The sequence below is a fragment of the Phocoena sinus genome, chromosome 3 (assembly GCF_008692025.1).
Source record: "Phocoena sinus isolate mPhoSin1 chromosome 3, mPhoSin1.pri, whole genome shotgun sequence".
NCBI lineage: Eukaryota > Metazoa > Chordata > Mammalia > Artiodactyla > Phocoenidae > Phocoena > Phocoena sinus.
Window position 1 is genome coordinate 27,363,973 of NC_045765.1, and position 17,593 is coordinate 27,381,565.

The window sequence follows — 17,593 nt, forward strand, 5'->3', positions numbered from 1 at the left end:
CAAACAAACAAACAGAATCATTCCTACAAGTATTTATGGAGCCTCTAACACACGCCCCTCCCCACAGCATCTGGAAAAGCTCAGACCTGGCCAATTTTGAGCGGCCACTGGAAGAGGAAGGCATGGGGCGGGGGGGGGGGGGGGGGGGGGGGGGGGGGGGGGGGGGGGGGGGGGGGCCAGAAGGGATGCCTTGCATGCAAATGACTCTTTGAAAAAAACACTTTCTCTTCTTTGATGCTCCGAACAGCCCAGTGAGGTGGGCCCAGACGGGGCTGTGGCCTCCTTGTTTTGAGGAAATCAAAGCCGAGTGGTGACACGACTGACCCAGAGTCACCTGGTCAGGAGGCAGAAGCTCAAGGACTAGGAACACAGCATTGTCAATCCAGGGGTCCAAGGCCCTGCCATCCCTACTTTTACAGCACAGCAGGCATTGGGGTTGGGCAAAGAAGGACAGGCCTACGGGTAGGGTTTACCAGCAGCGACCTGAACCACTCAGATGACCACTTTCTGTGACATTTGTGAACGCGGAGTGCAGTAATGTCAGTAGAGTAGGTCCTTCGGGAAGAAGTGGATCTTGGCCAAGATGAGGTAGGATCTTTGTAGATGAGGTAGCTTGATGGGCTTTGATGGGCTGTGAAGTGAAACATGGGTGAATGAGAGGGCTGCGGTTTGGGGTCCCTCGTGGCTGTGACCAGGCAAGTCACTTCACTTCTCTGAACTTTGAGTTTTTGTCTATTAAGGTCGGGGTACTCAAATGCCCCCTTGCGGGACGGTGTTGGGACAGAAGGAAAGAATATTGAGTAGCATGCCCAGCTCAGGGACACCAGCCTGATCAGCCCTTGGCTCCTCAGAGTGAGTAAGCCTCAATTCTGGGGCCCTGCTGGCCGAGCTCCCTCCTCCGCTGCCTCCTCCCTTCGAGATCTCGGTTGCTCCAGCAAAGTTCCCAACTTAGTCGACATGACGCGCGGCGCAGCCAATGGGAGGCGGAGCTGGCGTTTTTGGGGGGCGGGAGGGGTGGGCCCCACGTCTCCGGTGTCTGCCCGGCTCAGTGAATGGAGAGAGCGAGCGCCGGCCAGCTCACCCGGTCGCCCGGTGCCTCAGCCGCCGCCACCGCCGCCGCGCTCCCGAGCCCAGCCCCAAGCCGAACCTCCCGGGGCGCCCGTGCCTCACTGAGCTCGCCCCAGGTCCCCAACCCGGCCCGCGCCCCGGGCCGCGGGCCAGCGGGGCCAGGGGGCGCTCGGCACCTGGGCACTCCGAGCGATGCGCAGCGGGGCAGCGCCGGCCCCGCCGATGGAGCTGCTGCTGCCGCCGCCGCCGCCCGGCGCGCCCCGCTCCGCCCGCGCCCCGTGCGCCTGAGCGCCGAGCTCGCTCCTCCTCCGCGCCAACTCAGCCGCCCGCTCCCCAGGCCGCCCGTGCTCCCAGCGCACCTCCGCGGGCTCCACGCGTCTTGCCCCGCCGAGGCAACCTCCTCCGGGCGCGGGCCCCTGCACACTATGGCCCCCGGGCGGACGGAGGAAGGCGCCGCGGTGCGCGCCCGCCTGGTGCTGGCCTTCGCGCTGGCGAGTGTTCTGAGCGGCCCCCGCGCTGCCGCCTGCCCCACCAAGTGTACCTGCTCCGCCGCCAGCGTGGACTGCCACGGGCTGGGCCTCCGGGCGGTTCCCCGGGGCATCCCCCGCAACGCCGAGCGCCTGTGAGTACCCCCGCCCCGCCCTGCCTCACCCAGGCCACCCACCTGGGTCCCACAGAGGGGGCCCCCCGGCGCCAGATCCTTCCTTCTCCTTGGCCGCGCTAGTTGCATTCTCTGCCTTCACCCTCTCCTGCATCGGACCCTTCACTCTCTGAGTTGGGGGTCTGTGGCTTTGGGCAGGTCTGGGGAGAGAGGTCTCGAGGACCCCAGTGATGAGCAAAGATCAGTGTCTCTCCAGGGGTGAGAGTGCCAGACGCAGGGCCAGCTGACAGCTTCCAAGGAGAATGCTGGCAGGAGGCGAGGAGAGATGACACTGCAGACAGGGAGGTCGTAGGGCGAGGGTAAGGGGTCCGCGCTCATTAAAGAGGGGGCGAAGGAGAAAGCTGAAGGGTGATGGGCCGTCAGGGCACGGAGACAGGAGAGAGGGCCTGAGAAACTGTGACCGGCTTGGAGATCAGAATGGGCCAGCCGCTCTCTGGCTGCCCTTGCGAGGAAAGTTGAGAGTGTGTCTGAAGGTCTAACTTCTGAGGAACCGAACCAATTCAGAGTGGGTGCTTGCAAAACCCGCCCTGCCTGGAGCGCGGCCTCGGAGATGCCAAGTTGCAGCCCCGGTGAATTTTTTATGGCTCGGTTATAAATGCCTCCCCAAACGGGCCGGAGAATGGAAATGCTGACAGCCCTTTAAATGAGACCCAGCGCTATAATCTTACAAACCGCACTCAGCCTCGGATCCTGGGCTTGGCAGCAAGAGGAGAGGCGCTTGGAGAGTGGGGTGGATTGACCCTCGTTTTAACCCCAATTGTGCAACCAAATATTTACTTTTCATATGTCAACGTTTTGGAAACATTTATCATTTTGATCCTCGGACCAATTTCAAAACTTGGACTCTGGGGTGGGCTCTTCCTAGCCTGCAGTTGGGGAGTGGGGAAGGAGGGAGAAATGGTAGAGGGGGTTGGAACTGGACTGGGAACACAGCCCAGAAGTGGGTGAGGGTTAGCTCTAGCTGGTAGATTTCTGCATGCCTTGCTCTCCCGCTGCCCCCTTCTGCACATGTCTTAGAGTAGGTGCATGGGTTTTCAAGATTCTGCCTTCTTGACTTTAGTCTGGAGGAGAGTGGGCCAGAGACTAAGATGTATTGTCCTAGAGTGTGTTATTCCTGTTAGTCACCTCCTGTCACTCCACTTCTCTTCCGCTTACTTTTTATGTGTCCCTGAGCGGAGACTCAGTAGAACTGCCTTTTTCCTGGAGCTTTCCTTTGGCTCAAGACATTTTTTTCAAGTGCCGTGATTATTCTGTGGGGTTGAACCAAACAGTCCTTGAGGGTTAGAGCTGAACCTTCATGAATATGTGTAGAAAACGAGGCTCGGAAATGTGAAATGACTTGCCTAAGGTCACACAGCAAGGGGATGGCAACAAAAGGGCAGAATCCAGGTTTCTACAGCTTAACTCAGACATTATATTCTACCATGCCAGTGAAAATCTTGTTTTAGTGGTATTTTTGGAAACCTGTAACTTATAAGCTAAACTCCTCTCCCTCCTCAACACCAGGGCCAGCCACATGAGTTAGTGAAATAATAACTGTAGCTAATGTTTAATGAATGCTTTCTGTGCCTCAGTTTGTTTACATGTGTTATCTTACTGAATCTCTACAATGATCATTAGTTACAAAGGTAATGCTTATTATTCCACTTTACAGTTAAGCCTTTTTGTCATTTGTTCAAGGTCATGTAGTAGCTAGTTAAGTGTCTGAACTCGAGCACGTCTGGCTCCTAAGTCCATACCCCCTACCACGCGGCTGGACATCCTTGGAACAAGGTTCAGCTTGGGCCAAGATCTATAAGTAGACGGTCCTGGGAGGGTTCTCTGTGGGCTGGGGTCTTAAAACAGGCACCAGTTGCTGCTGCTCCAGATACACCCTGCACACATTTGCCTTGCCTTGACATTAGCTCTCCTTTTGGGGTCTTGAGTCCACTTCTCTTTGATATTCAAAATCATGTTGCATGTTTGAGACACCGAGGAGAGTGGGCCCCTCTCCTTCTAGCACGTAGGAGGTCTTCAAAAGCTGCAGGCACAGCATTGCAGCCAGCATGCCACCGTGCTACCTCTCCCAGGAGACCCAGGCAGCTGGGGGCTGCCCATCTGCTCTATAATTGAAGAGACTGGGTAGAGTCCTGGGCGTTCCCATGGGCCCCCTGCTGCCATGGCCACCGGCAGGCATTGGCGAAGTAGGAGGTGCTTTGGAATATCTGAGTCTCCTCTGCCTTTGTTCTGGTCACTGACGTCTTTTTGGTTGGGGTGCGTTGGGGTGATGCGGCTGGTTTCTCATTCTAGTCTCTTCCCTCCCCAGGAGAGGGGGCAGCCTTTACAAGCAGGCTGGGTCAGAGTTACTGCAGGGATTAGGTGCAGCCTCCCAAGAGTCCCAATACTCCTTCGTCACCCCACACCCTGTCTCAGTCAACTCACCTGTAACATTACAATTTTGCAAACTCTTGTGGGGCGGTGGCATTTCTGAGCTATGCTAAGGATTTCTTTAGTGAGGAATTTTTCATTCATTCCTCCCTTCATTCATTCAACAAACATGACTTGAGCGTCCACTGCATTCCAGTAACTGTGTATAAAATCATGGCATATACAGAAGAAAACCAGCAATCCAACTTAAAGAATGTAAGCAAACGACGGAAGAAGGAACTTTCCTTTTGTGAGCCTTTAAACTTCTCAGGGCTCATTTTTTTCATGTGGCTAAGTTTTGTCAGCACTGCCGTCAGATGCTCGGGACCTTCCGAAGATCCATTTTCTGATCTCAAATGTTTATGTTGTGTTTTATAACAAAGAGGAAACATTTTCTCCCTTCTCTGTTCCTGCTGTTCTGTCTCCCAAAGAGGCTTTTATGAAGAGGTGTGTGTGTGTGGGGAGGGAGGGTTTGTTGCTCTGGTAGTGTTGACTTGTGAGGCCTTGTCCACCCATGGCACGCCATTAAAGCAAACGTCCATGAGGATAATGGGATAATGTGGTCACCATTTGGACTTTGCTTCAGGCCTGGAATGGGGCCTGTTAAATTGTTCATAATTAAGCTGGTATCAGAGCTAGGGGTCTGTGTTGTAGCATATTCTCCATAATGTCAGCACATCACACAGAGAAACTCTCTGTTGTTTATAAACTACCGACATTTTTTTTTCCTTCCGCTCAATGGGGAGGTGACACCCACAAGAAAGCTAAATAAACGCAGAGGAGAATTCAGTGTAATTTATTATCCGTGGAGCAAAGATAGAGGACAAGGGGAGAGGAAGTGAATGGTGGTGCCTGAAACAAAACATTTACCATGGAGCACAGAGTAAACAGATGTTGCGTTTACCCTTCTGAGTACAAAAGGAGCCCACAGATGTAATTCTTCTCCAACCACAATCTCGGCCTGGAAAAAGAGGAGACAGATGAAAATGAACTCTCACGCAGGGCCCCTTTGCCTCGTCCTGCCTAAAGGCAGGCAGAGGCCTACTTCTCACCCGCAGCGAGGTGGTGGCCTGAACAGTGGAGCGGGGCAAGAGTGGACATCTTTGGTTTTTCACTTGGCTCTGGAACATGCTGGAGACTGCTGTATTTAAATAAACATTTCCTGTTTGCGAAGGAATACGGGCTAAAGGCTGAAACGTGAGAATGTGGTAACTTAATTTTCTCCATCACTCCAGATGACGGCAAGCTTCGCCGGTGGTTGGGTCCAATAAAAACCAACACCGTGTCATAGGCTTTCCCTTACTTGACCACAGAGGTCCTGAGGTCAAGTGGGAGACTTTCCAAAATGCTCAACAGCCAAGCCCTGCATCCTGGTACTGCCAGCCCTCGGGGCTAGCTCAGCGGACCGGGGGCAAGCTGGTGGGTCATGGGGCCTCTCTTGACCAACCATGGGGACGTGGCCTTTCCGGGAAGCAGTGTTCTCCTGCCGAGCCTACTGGCCTGGACGTGAGCAACTGAACATATCCGCCTCCAGTGTGCTGTGCAACACTGAACAGATTGCTTTACCTCTCTGGGCCTCATTTTCCTAAAAGTAGAATTCTAGTATAGTCTGTGGTTTTTTGGTGTATAGTCTGTAGTTCACTGGTGAACTGTCAGGGAGGGGCCTCTTCCCCATAGCATAGAACAGCGCCTGGCACATAGTACGTTTTCAACGAGTATGTGTTGAATAAATTAATGATGAATCTCAAAAGTACGAGTCTTTAGTTCTTACAAGTGAAAGCTGGGCAGTTACAGATCTGCATTTTTTATGTATGGCTAAGGGCCACTTATTAGTAACCTATTATATGAGTTATTAAGGGTTTCTAAAATTTGTCTTTCGTGAACTAAAATGACTGCCTTACTAGAGTTACCAAGGACTCATAATGAGTGATCCACTCTGGAGTCTGGTTGCCAGACGTTGCTTAGCAACCTTGCAAAACTCCTACTATGCACAGGCCCATGAAAAGAGCTAGAAATCCTGAATGCCTAAGCCATAGGACTTCCTAATCAGGAGCTCATCAGTATTATCCTGCACTCCCTGTGGTCTTTGATTGCTGCTCTGCTTGTATTAATCGAAGTATTTGTAGGTTCACTGTTAAGTTTTGCTATTGCCATGAGCTGAGCCATGTTTATTTTGGCATTTTTGCCACTTTGATTGTTATTTTGTTTCTCCCCAGTTCTGTTTGTTGTCACTGAGTGCTTTCTCCCCTGGAAAGTGAGAACAGTGGGTCCGAGAGCGGTGGGATCTTTTGCACTGAGTGGGACGTGCAAGAAGGTTTCAGAGCCCCATGTCTTCTGGTTCAGGCCTGGGCTCTGGAGATAAGACAGCTCTGGTTTAAATTCTGGCTCTGTTACATCTTTGCTGTTGCACCTGGGGCGGGTCACTCTGCTCCTCTGGGCTGCTGTCTGTTTAATCCCTTTGTACCATATTTCCATGCCTGTAATAGGGGGATGGTAATCCCGCTGGCCCTGCGGAAATGCTGTGAATGTGGCCCGAGGCAATCCATGTGATGCACTCAGCACAACGCCCAGTCCGTTGCTTTTCCACCTACCATTCCTTACTTGTAAAGGGCGAAGAGTAAATGGTCCTCTGGGGGGCGATTACATGAAATAATGCACAGGAAGTGCTTAACACACACAGTACCTGGCACACAGGCCTCCACGAACGCTTAATGATAGTGACCACAGCTGTCACTTCCATTTCTTCGTCTTGGGCCCCATCCAGCTGGAAGTTTGGAGATGGCCACTTGAAGTGTGCCTGTCGAGGCAAGTTCCTCGCCTGCACGTAGGCTCTGCCCAGACTCCCTGTGCCTGGTTCCCTCCCTCTCCTCCCCAGCTAAGCCCAGGTTGGCCTCTGTTCCATAAAACGGGGATTACGGTTGAAGTGGTTTATATCTTTTCCATGGGCATGGTGCTTTGTGGTATATTTAAATAAGGAATGCATTTTATTGGTTTATTTTGGGGGGGTCAGATTTTCATGGGGAATTTTTGGCCCTCACTCTTTATTTTTCAATGCTCATTCCTTCCGTCTTTCCCTAAATACCTCCTTTTACTGACTTCCCGTGTCTGCCTCTGTTACTGCTTTTACTTGAAACAGCTGTATTTACTAGCATGCTCCACCCTCATTATGTAAGGTGGTCTTAACCCTTTTTAGAACTGCTGGAAAAACAAAACAACAAACACAAAAAAATAACAAGGTATGGTTTTTCCTGAGAGGTTTTCTGAACCACCACTCATTCTGGATACAGTAGATCAGAGGGTGCCCTGCTGTGGTTTCTGGTGTTGCGTTTTCAAGGCTCTCCATTGTTCGTGATTCTCCAGCCTTAAATTTAAATCCATCTTACTCAGGTGGGAAGAGCTCATAATAAGAATCCTCTGCTTGGAGACCTAGATTGGTATTTTGCTGGTGCTGGTCTGCCAAAGGCTATGCTCTCCTTCCCACTCTCTGTGGTCTCCGTTGGTCTGTTGCTAGCACCATGTTTGATACAGCCGTTCCCTGGGAAACAGTGTCCCGAGTGTGTGATTAAAAATCCTCAATTTACCATTTAACTAGCTGGGTGACCTCAGTTTCCTCATTTATAAAATGGGAATAATAATAATACCCCTTCATAGGATGCTGTGAGTATATAGACTACCTGAATCACAGTGCATCCTCCATAAATACGCCTATCATTTTGATTACCATAATTCTTGCTGACTGTAGTCTTCCTTCCATAGCACGCTCAAGATAAAACCTGATTTGGAAAAATATGGATTTTCAAGGTTGAAGGAGGTCCTCCTGTCCAAGTTCCAACCATGTACAGGTTGATATTCCACCAGCACGACTTTGGAGAAAGTGTTCATTCTCCTTGGTTTGATTACATTTGGTGGTGAGGCACTCAGTGCTTCCTAGGGCAATTTATTCTATTTTTAAAAGCAGTTCTAAGAAGAAATTTTTCTTTGTTTGGGGGTTGAACTTATCTCCCATTACTTGTTATTACATAGAGCAAGCAGAATCCTTTTCCCAAATGATAGGATTTCAAACGTCTTATTGCTCTTGCATTTCTCACCACCCACTTACCCAAGTCTTCCCTTTTCTCCATAAACTTTTATAATCACCTCAACTATTCTGTGCGTGTTAGACTTTGAGACAGGCACTCTCCCTATTCCTAGTTATGTTCCTCTAAATAGATTCCAATTCTCTTTGCCTTATATTAGTTGGGATGAGACCTTCCACTCTCTTGTTATCTTACCTTCTATCAGTGCATGCTAAAGGGACCTCTTCACTTTGCACAGCCACCGCCCCTGCGTTGGCTCATTTTGACCCAGCTGTTCACTGCATCCCCAATGTCTCCCCAACCCTCCCTGCCGTTGATCCTATTTCCGCCCCCCCCCCCCCCAAATCCCAGATTTGTGCACTTGACCTTTTGGCGTCTAAGTGCAACACTTTGCATTTATCCTAATTAAATTTTGGCAAATAGTTTCATTTCATCAGCTTTTCAGGAACAATTCTATTTTGATTTTCCCTTCTAGCATAATAACCACTCCTCTCCTCATTTCCTCTGCAGTTTTAGTGAGCTTGCCCTACAGATCTTTATCCAGGTTGTCAGTATAATCAACAAGAGTTCTCTCTGCTTTTTTCCAAGTCTTTCTGTGGTCTGGGGTGTGGATTACAAAAATACATTGTCCTGTTCTTTCCTGCTGGGGTAGATAAAAATGTTGAGGTCTTATTAGCCTGTAGCATCTTCTTTCCCTGGGGTTCTGTTCGTATTTTCTCTGGAATGATTTCCTATTAATGTTTAATTCCCCTGTTTGTTGCATTTTCTCGAAACTCTTGGTTTCTTGTAGCCTTTTCCTTCATGCCGTTTGCTTCATCCTTGTTCTGTCAGGCTGGTGCCAGAAGCCCCATCAGCATGGGATGTGGGGTGTGTGTGTGTGTGTGTGTGTGTGTGTGTGTGTGTGTGTTGATGGGTACATGTGTGTTATTCTCTCCTGTAAAATATTTGAGCCTGAGAAATTGGACCCTTCTTTCAGCAGCATGGCTCAGCTGAGAAGCCTGAGTTTCTCAAAGTGGTTTCCTTTACCATCCGGGGCACCCACTGGCACAGGGCTCATTTGCTTGAGTAGTGCTTGGAATGAATGTGATGGAGGATGAAGCAGAGAGGGCTGAGGCACTCCCAACATCTTTGTAAATAATAACAACGACAATCGCCACCACCATGACAGCTCCCATTTATGGAGCCCTTCTTTGCGCCTGGCGCTTTTCTCACCCTTTATATGCATGGCCTCAATCTTCGGATGATCATGTGAGACAGGAACTCATTGTGTCCCCATTTTACAGTTAAGGAAACAAAGTCAGAGAGGTGAAGTAACTTCCTCAGGTGGGAGAAGTGGAGCCAGGGTTTATCCAGGCAGGCTGGTCTCTGGTCTGCGCTCCAACCACTGGTCATGTCATTCCTCCCCCAGGTTAAGTCAGCCGCCCTTACCTGTCTTCTAAACCCAATTCTCAAAGAACAGCCAGAAGAAAAAGAAAACAACAATGATATCCAGTCAAATCAGGGAGAACCTGTTTGATGTAAGGCATCCTGAGAGGGGTGCCAAGGCTGTGTTCTGGACACCTGGCAAAGGAGCCATCCTGTCCAGCTTGGGGAAGTAGGTGACATTCGAATTGGAGCTTGAGGGTGAATAGGGTTCCCATGGGTAGAAGTGGGAACGTGGTTTAGATTCGCAGAAGTTCACGGTCGCGTGGAACCTAAGAGGGCCTGAGCCCCATTTAAAATGACAGGAGCTGAGCTTAAGGCAGTTTTATCTAACAGGGGAGTTTAGGGCTGAATCCAGTCTTAGGAAGAATATCACCATAGTTATGTGGCTAATTATTATGATTTTTTGTTTTGGATTTGAGGGGATAAACTCTCCAGGAACAGTTCTGATGAGCCTTCTTGACCAATATATTCCCCCACGAGTATCTGCCTAGCTTTTGCCAGGGATCGCCTTCCTTTTCCGTTAGTTGTACAACTTGCCTTCTTTCCGCCATGATCTCTGGACTCCTGCCACCCTGAGATCGGGTCCTGCTGGTGCAGGATGCGTATAAGATGCATCCTGGCTGGACTAAATGTGACCTCACTTTTCACGGTCTTATCACTACTTGTGTGGGCTCATACTTCTCTTCTCTTGTCCGAAATGCCAGTCTTGAGTTCCTGACCCCTGATTCATTCTGCACTTTGGCAGCAGTGTGCGTTGTCATTCCTGAAAGTCTGCCAGCATATTTCACCACCCACCTTGACTCCCTCTTGAGTTTTTCAGCCTCCCTAGTTACTGTCTGCTACCTAGCATACCCACCCTTTGCTCCCCTGCCCTCAATTAGTGTAGACCCTGGCTCGGGTCTGTCTGCATAGTATGTCCGTGGTCCTCTTCTAATCTGAGGCTTATGGGCTTGACCATGGACTTGTGCATCTTGTGTATCTCTCCTGGAGCCTGAGCGGCTCCTGGCCCCTGCCTTGACCCTTCCAGATTGGCTTCTTGCCCGATCCTGCCCTCTGTGTAGCTCTCCATTGCCTAGTACTGAATTTGGACTTTGACCATCTAAGCTTCAATTCCTGAGATTGGATTTTCGTAGGATCTTCATTGGAGACTGGAGACTCCCAATCCATGGCTGTGTCCGGAAAACAACTTCAGACTTCATCTTCATGGCCATCTGAAGCCTTTTATGATGCCCAGGGTGGTGTGTAGAGGTCCTCTGGGGCTGGACTCTGTGAATGATGAATTACATACAACATGCTCTTAAACTCCCTGCAGCCCAAGCAGAGAACAGAGCAGATTCTTTCTGTGATTGAAAAGCTCAGCAATGATGATTTCATTGGAGAGCTGTCCTGCTCAGAAATGTGTTACAAAAGTTTCTGGACCATCTAGCACTTTCCTGATATTCTTTTTCTCCTCTGCATCTCTGCCAAGCTCTAGAACATAGGTAGAAAGTGTTTTATACATTGGGTTTCGAAGGGGTCTGAATGGGAAACCAGTGGAGAGTATGGTGTGATATAACCTTTAATGAGGAAAAAGACCTAGGTGGAATCCTGGTTTCCATCCATTTTTTTTTAACTGCAGAAATTTATAGGAGTATCTTTCTGAGTCTTAATCATCTCATCTGTAACCTTTAGAATGGTGGGAATAACACTTCTCTCACAGATCTGATGCAAGGTTTCACTGAGATCAGATGTCTGCAAATGTCTCCTAAATCTAGTGCCGTGGGAATACCTTACTGATTCCACCCACAATATCTAAATCCTGCATCTGAAAGGTGATCAGGGTTCATCTTAGAATCTTATATTTACAGGTGAGGAAACTCAGCGGACTCAAAGGCCTTGCTCAGGGTCACCCATGTTTTTGAACTTTTATTGGGGTTTTCCTTTTCATTTATCAAGATGCATCTTTTACAAATGCACACATAGCCTCACACCAATGTCGGCAATCCAAGTGGGTGGAGTTGAGAGGACTTTTTGCCTTAGTAATTAATAAGTGGCAGTTTCCAAGAATGTAGAACCAGGGGCTTCCCTGGTGGTGCAGTGGTTAAGAATCTGCCTGCCAGTGCAGGGGACACGGGTTCGAGCCCTGGTCCAGGAAGATCCCACGTGCCGTGGAGCAACTAAGCCCGCGAGCCACAACTACTGAGCCTGTGCTCTAGAGCCCGCGTGCCACGCTACTGAAGCCCGCGCGCCTAGAGCCCATGCTCTGCAACAAGAGAAGCCACCGCAGTGAGAAGCCCACACACCACAACGAAGAGTAGCCCCCGCTAGCTGCAACTAGAGAAAGCCCGCACGCAGCAACGAAGACCCAACGCGGCCAAAAGTAAAATAAATTTATTAAAAAAAAAAAAAAAAAGAAAGTAGAACCAAATAAGGGGCTCTGTGAAGGATGCAGTCATTTAAAGGAGCTATTTGTTGAGTGCCTACAATGATGACTAAGGCAAGTGAAATGTCCTCATCACTGGAACAGCTCAAAATAATGTGGAAATCAATCTGGGCTATCCTTTCCCACCAAGTGACTGACAAGGCGAAGGCCACCACGCTAGGTTCAGAGAGGACATTTATGGGGTGTTGGGGGAAATGAAGGATGGGACACCAAGCCCTCAGGAACCACTGATGAAAGCAAGCCCTACTCATCCCTTTTAGTGGGTATAAATATGTAGAAAACCTCACACATCATAAAAAAAAAAAAAAAGTACAAGTAGAATAAAAAAAAAAACTCATGGGGAAAATATTAATCTGAGAACAATTGTATCCGAGAAAGAATTCCAGTATGCCTCCGCAGCTGGCTGGCAAACAGCACAAGTTCTGCATTTTATTAGAGTCCTAACTCTGCGTAGAACACTGACCTTATTTGAGAAGCATTTCATAAACACTGACGCACAGCGCAGCAGTATTTGAGGCCATGAAGAGATACAGGGCCTCCTTTGGGAGGCCAGCTGCCCCTCCTGGGCTAGTCCAGCTGTAACCAGACCACTGGCCATTGTTTCCCTGTGGTGCACACTCACTCATTCTTCTCTCTTAGGTTTAACAAAGCAGGTAGGAGATTTCCCAGGGGAAAATGAGGGACGGCGGGGGCTTTGGATGGAAATTGGCTGTTTGGGCAGGTTTGCCTAGGAGTGGGGAAGGTGATAGGGAAGACCTATCACTTTGAGGAGAGGGGTCTGAGAACTTTCATTTGGCCCAGTTTCTTTTTGGAGATCTCGTCTTGTGCCTGGAGATGTGTGCTGTGCATGGGTGTAGGAGGGTGGCTCCTGGGTGGCCTTCCCCGATCCTCCGGAAGGGAGGACCTGGGGCTTGCAGTAGCCCTAAGAAATGCATGCACTACATCTCCTCCTGCTAGAAGTTGGCACTTTTCTTTCCATCTGCTGCCAGCTTACAAGTCCTGAATTTCTGCCATGGAACTCAGTTCTGTCCCTCCCTCTCTCATTTCCTCCCCTAGCCGAGAGGGTTTCAGGCTTTTGAAGTATCTCTGGAGATCATCTGGTCTACCCACTCCCCACTGCTCTCAACCCACCTGGACGGAGACATGTCTTGGAGCTGTGATCGGTGGGGACCTCAGCTTTGTGGCGTGAGCTGCCCTCATGAGAAGTTTGTCCTGCCTTCATTTCATCCTTCATCACAGCATTTGGGCCTCGATAACAATCACTCAGAGCCATAGGAGGCCTCTGCCAATCGGGGAAACTAGGGAGATGGACGAGGGACCAAATCTAGTACAAACAATATGGAATAATGTAGAACCAAAGGAGAGGCACCAAATGGGTGACTTGGGATTTCAGAGCCTATCCTGAGGGTTCCAGGCACCAAGGTAGCTTGATTACGGTCTAGAAAGGGAAAATCCCTGATCAAAAAGACAGCTGGGAAACAGGACTAGAGCAGAAATCCAAAATGGGAAGGCCAGTCGCTTCATGGGAGTTTTTAACGACTCTAGTGCCGCCACCCCCTTCTAATTACTTCGTACCACAAGATGGTAACCAATCTGCTCTGTTTACTCTGTTTAGGTGTACCTTTTAATACTTTCCGAAACATTTCCCATAAGCTTCTTCCTGCCATGTGCCCTCTTCGTGTGTTCTAGAAATTTTGCAAAGACCTAAATCTCCTCTGGGTTCTTTCCCGACTGGAGCTGCATGCTGATTCGAGCCATATTCAGCCAGGAAGCTCTCTTTCCGTCTTTAAAACAAGAAACATCTCCTTCTGAGAAGACTGCACTACAGTTTTCTTTGTGTTGCTAACGAACAAAGAGGCCCCATTGCAAAACAGCATTTCATGAGCAGAGTGGGGCTGAGGGCACCTCTTGCCAAATGTGACTGTGTGTAGTTGTGTGGGCGTGTGGCGGGGAAAACGGCTTTGTCAAGAGGAGGGCAGAAGGGAGGCAGCTCTGGGGAATTTTTAGCAGCATGGTGTAGTAGAAAGAATGTTTGCCTGGGAATTTGGAGACCTGGCTGTACCTCTGACATACCGTGTGACCTTGGACAAGTCACTTGATCTCTCTGGGCCTCAGTTTCCTCGTCTTATAAGGGGATGAAAGGAGTAGACTGGACGATCTCCAAGGATCATGTTAGCCCTATGCATCTTTACTTCTAGGGGCTGGGATTTGGGGTTTAGACTGGAGCCAATATCCAACCAACCCAAGGGACTTTCTGGAGGCAGTAGAGAGGCCAGGACAGCTGCTTCAGGGAGTGGCTGGTCCTTGATTAAGGCTCAAATAATTAGCTCAGTTCCACAGTAAGCCCTCTGAAATTAAGAAAGAAAAAGATGTTTAGTTTCAAAAATAGCATGTTTCTTAAGACTGATTGGATTTGGGCTTTGTAGACTTTCTGCAAAGACAGAATTTCCCTTCCTCTATAGCAGAGCAGTTTACAGTATTGATGCTGGAATCAGTGTGATCTGGGCTTGAATGCCATCACTAGCTAAAGCAATCCTGGGCATGTTCTTTAACAATCACCTGCTTCCTTGGGCTGCTGGAGGATCAAATGAGGTGATACATGTCAAGCTTAGAGGACAGTGCCTGGCATTAAATATCCACTCAAAAAGCCATTATTCTGATTACCTATTACTGATTAACAAACCACCCCAGAACTTAGTGTTGTAAAGCAATGGCCATTTTATTATGCTCCATGATGCTTTGGGTCAGGGTTTAAGACATGGTTCAGTAGGGTGGCTTGTGTCTGCTCCCTGATGTATGAGGCATCATCTAGAGAATGGGAATGACTGGGGGAGACTTGAATGGGTGGCGCCTAGAATCATCTGCAGGCTGTTCACTCATATGTCTGGCACCCAGGTGGTTTGACTCGAAGGCTGGGCTCCATTGGGGGTGTTGACCAGAGTGCCCACACGTGACCTCTCTATGTGGCTTGAGCTTCCTTGAAGCATGGAAGCCTTAGAGTGACCTAACATCTTACATGGAGGCCCAGAGCTCTAAGAATGGTTGTGTCAGTACACAACCCAGAAGTCACCTGGCTTTTTATGAACTGGTCTTAGAAGTAACATAGTATTCCTTCTGCTGTATTCTGTTGCTCTAAGCAACACAAGCTAGCCCAGGTTAACGTGTAGGAACCACTTCTCCAAGGAAGAAGTCCCAAAGAATTTGTGGCCATGTCTAAAAAACTCTACAGCCATGTAATTATCATCGTTATTTTCTATACTGTGTAACTAATCTCCTAACTAGATTAAAAGCTTCTTGAGGGCAAGAGCTATGTTTCTCTGTGGGCTTTGTACAATGCTTGTGAAAATAAAACTAAGTCAACACATTAAAAAAAATCAAATTGAATTAGATAGGCAGGAGGTTTGCTGGAAAGTCCCTGAGCTTTAAAGCCAGGGCTTTAAAGCTTTTAAGCCCTGCATACTAGGGTCTGTAGATACCTAGATCTGGGAAGAAAGCCTCACAGGATACAGAACTGGCCCTTTGGCAAGGAGCCAGCTTGGGAGAGTGCTCTGTTTGAACACATCTGCAATTGAATTGTAATGGCCCCTGTTCGCTTTTGACCCCAGAGCGCCCTCGGCTTCCTTGATTTCTTTTTTCCTTTGGGACTATCCTCTTCCTTACTGCTGTGTAACTACAGGCAAACATGCTAACTCTTACCTGTGTCTGTTTTTGTTTTTGCTTTTTTTTTGAAAAGTGTTGTTTTCCTGGCTCAAAGTTGGCAAAGCTCTACCAGCCTTGTCCGTGTGGTGCCAGGCCAGGACACCGGGTCTCATTTTTCCAGGTAGTTTCTGGGACCCGAGCTCTGTTAGGAGCTTCTCCTTTTCTTCCCTAAGATCTCCTAAAATCCTTTAAAAAAAAAAGTCTAGATAATCTGATAAAATAAATTGACCGTGTTCTTAGAAAAATGCACAAACTCACAATATTTTGCAAATGATTTTGAGGCCATTCGTGGCCACTTTTCCGATGGCAACTTTCTTCTGAATGACCCTATCTGTTTCATTGATTTTGATTACAGAGGCTTCCGGGTTTTTGCTGAGTTCTCCTTGAAGTTCATAGTGTACCTGTGAGACTGTCTTTTGTCTTCTTGCTTACTTGCATACGTCCCTCCATTCCCTCCATCATAGTAGACGTGTTGTGTTGTGGCTGCCCAGGATTCAGTCTTGCTTCCTAGAGGAATATTGTCTTTTGCACTCACAGGATACAGTCTGGTGGATTTGTAATCAGGGACCTTGCCTTCTCCTAGTCAAGGGATGAGCTCATGACCCAAGTCAGGTCTGTCTGGTGCTTCCTCCCTGGAACTGGAATCTGAACCAGAGGGACAAAGAGACTGGACATGATGGCTTGCCAGATCATCTAAGCACTTGTGCAGGGACGAGACGTGCCTGCTTTCCTTTTTCCCAGACCTGTTTTTAAGATACCCATTGAATCCAGAAGACCCTGATCGCCTGCTAGTGAATTCCCGTTTGCTCAAGTTCACAAACTTACAACCAAATAACTCTAACTGAGAAAGCCACAGATAGCAAACTTCTGGGAGAAAGTGGCATAATGAGAAAGATTATGCCTGGCATTTGGAGATGGGCAGACCCCGGTCTGAATCACAGTTTTACCATTCACCAGCTGGGTGCCCTTAGGCAGGTTCACTTTGCTCTTAGGATGTCAGCATCATTGTAAAATAATGATAATGAGTCCTGAAATCCTGATTCTCAAACTTGGTTGCACGTTGGAATCACCTGGGGAGATTTAAAAGTTACTGATGCCTGGGTCCCATCCCCAGTGATTCTGATTTAATGACTTTGAGGTGCTTCCCAGATGTTGTGATTCTGTAAAGCTCCCAGATATTTCTGATGTGCAGCAGTGTGTGAGAAAACTGATCTAAAGAAAAGTTCCCAATTATAGAGGATATTAAATAAGTTATATAAAACACTTAGCATTATGTAGGAATTGATAAAAGTCACTCTCCTTTCCCTTCCCCTCTTAAGGTGAACTAGAATTGCTTCTAGCACAGTTTCCTTTGTTTGGAGCAGTCATAGCAATGCATGACAAGCACGGTGTAATATAACCCAGATTATTTTTACCATTTGAGGTGAAGGCCGATTGTAAATGTAGCTGGAATTATAGAATATACAAAAATGTGATTACTTTTACATCCATAAAATAGCTAGGGCGAGTTCAACAATGCTTTGTGAGAACATTCTATGGAATAACTGCTTTAATGGGTAGACAGAATTGATTTATAATTACTATGACAACAGCAAAATGGAGTGATGTCTTCCCGAGGGACCTGGACCAGGACCCAAAAGGACTCTCTCCCAGGTCTGCCCTGCAACCTGCTGAGTGACCTTGCCTCAAGCAGCTTCTCTCTCAAGTTCTCAGTTTCCCCAGATTTCCACTTTCCAATTGGTGCAGCTTCAGCAGTATCTTTTAAGGAAATATGTTGACGTGACAGTTCTTAAGACAATGATGAAAAAGTTCTGTAGGAAGCAGAGTGAAAGCAGG

The 17,593-nt window shown here is 48.3% G+C and overlaps 1 protein-coding gene across 1 annotated transcript in view; it reads left to right on the forward strand.

The window, feature by feature from the left end:
• The first annotated feature begins 1,111 nt into the window (after positions 1-1,111).
• Positions 1,112-17,593, forward strand: part of SLIT3 (slit guidance ligand 3) — a 612,652-nt gene continuing 596,170 nt past the window's right edge. The window contains exon 1 of the mRNA XM_032625797.1: positions 1,112-1,690. Coding sequence (XP_032481688.1) covers positions 1,494-1,690 — 197 coding nt within the window. The 5' untranslated portion in view covers positions 1,112-1,493. The remainder of the gene's footprint in view (positions 1,691-17,593) is intronic.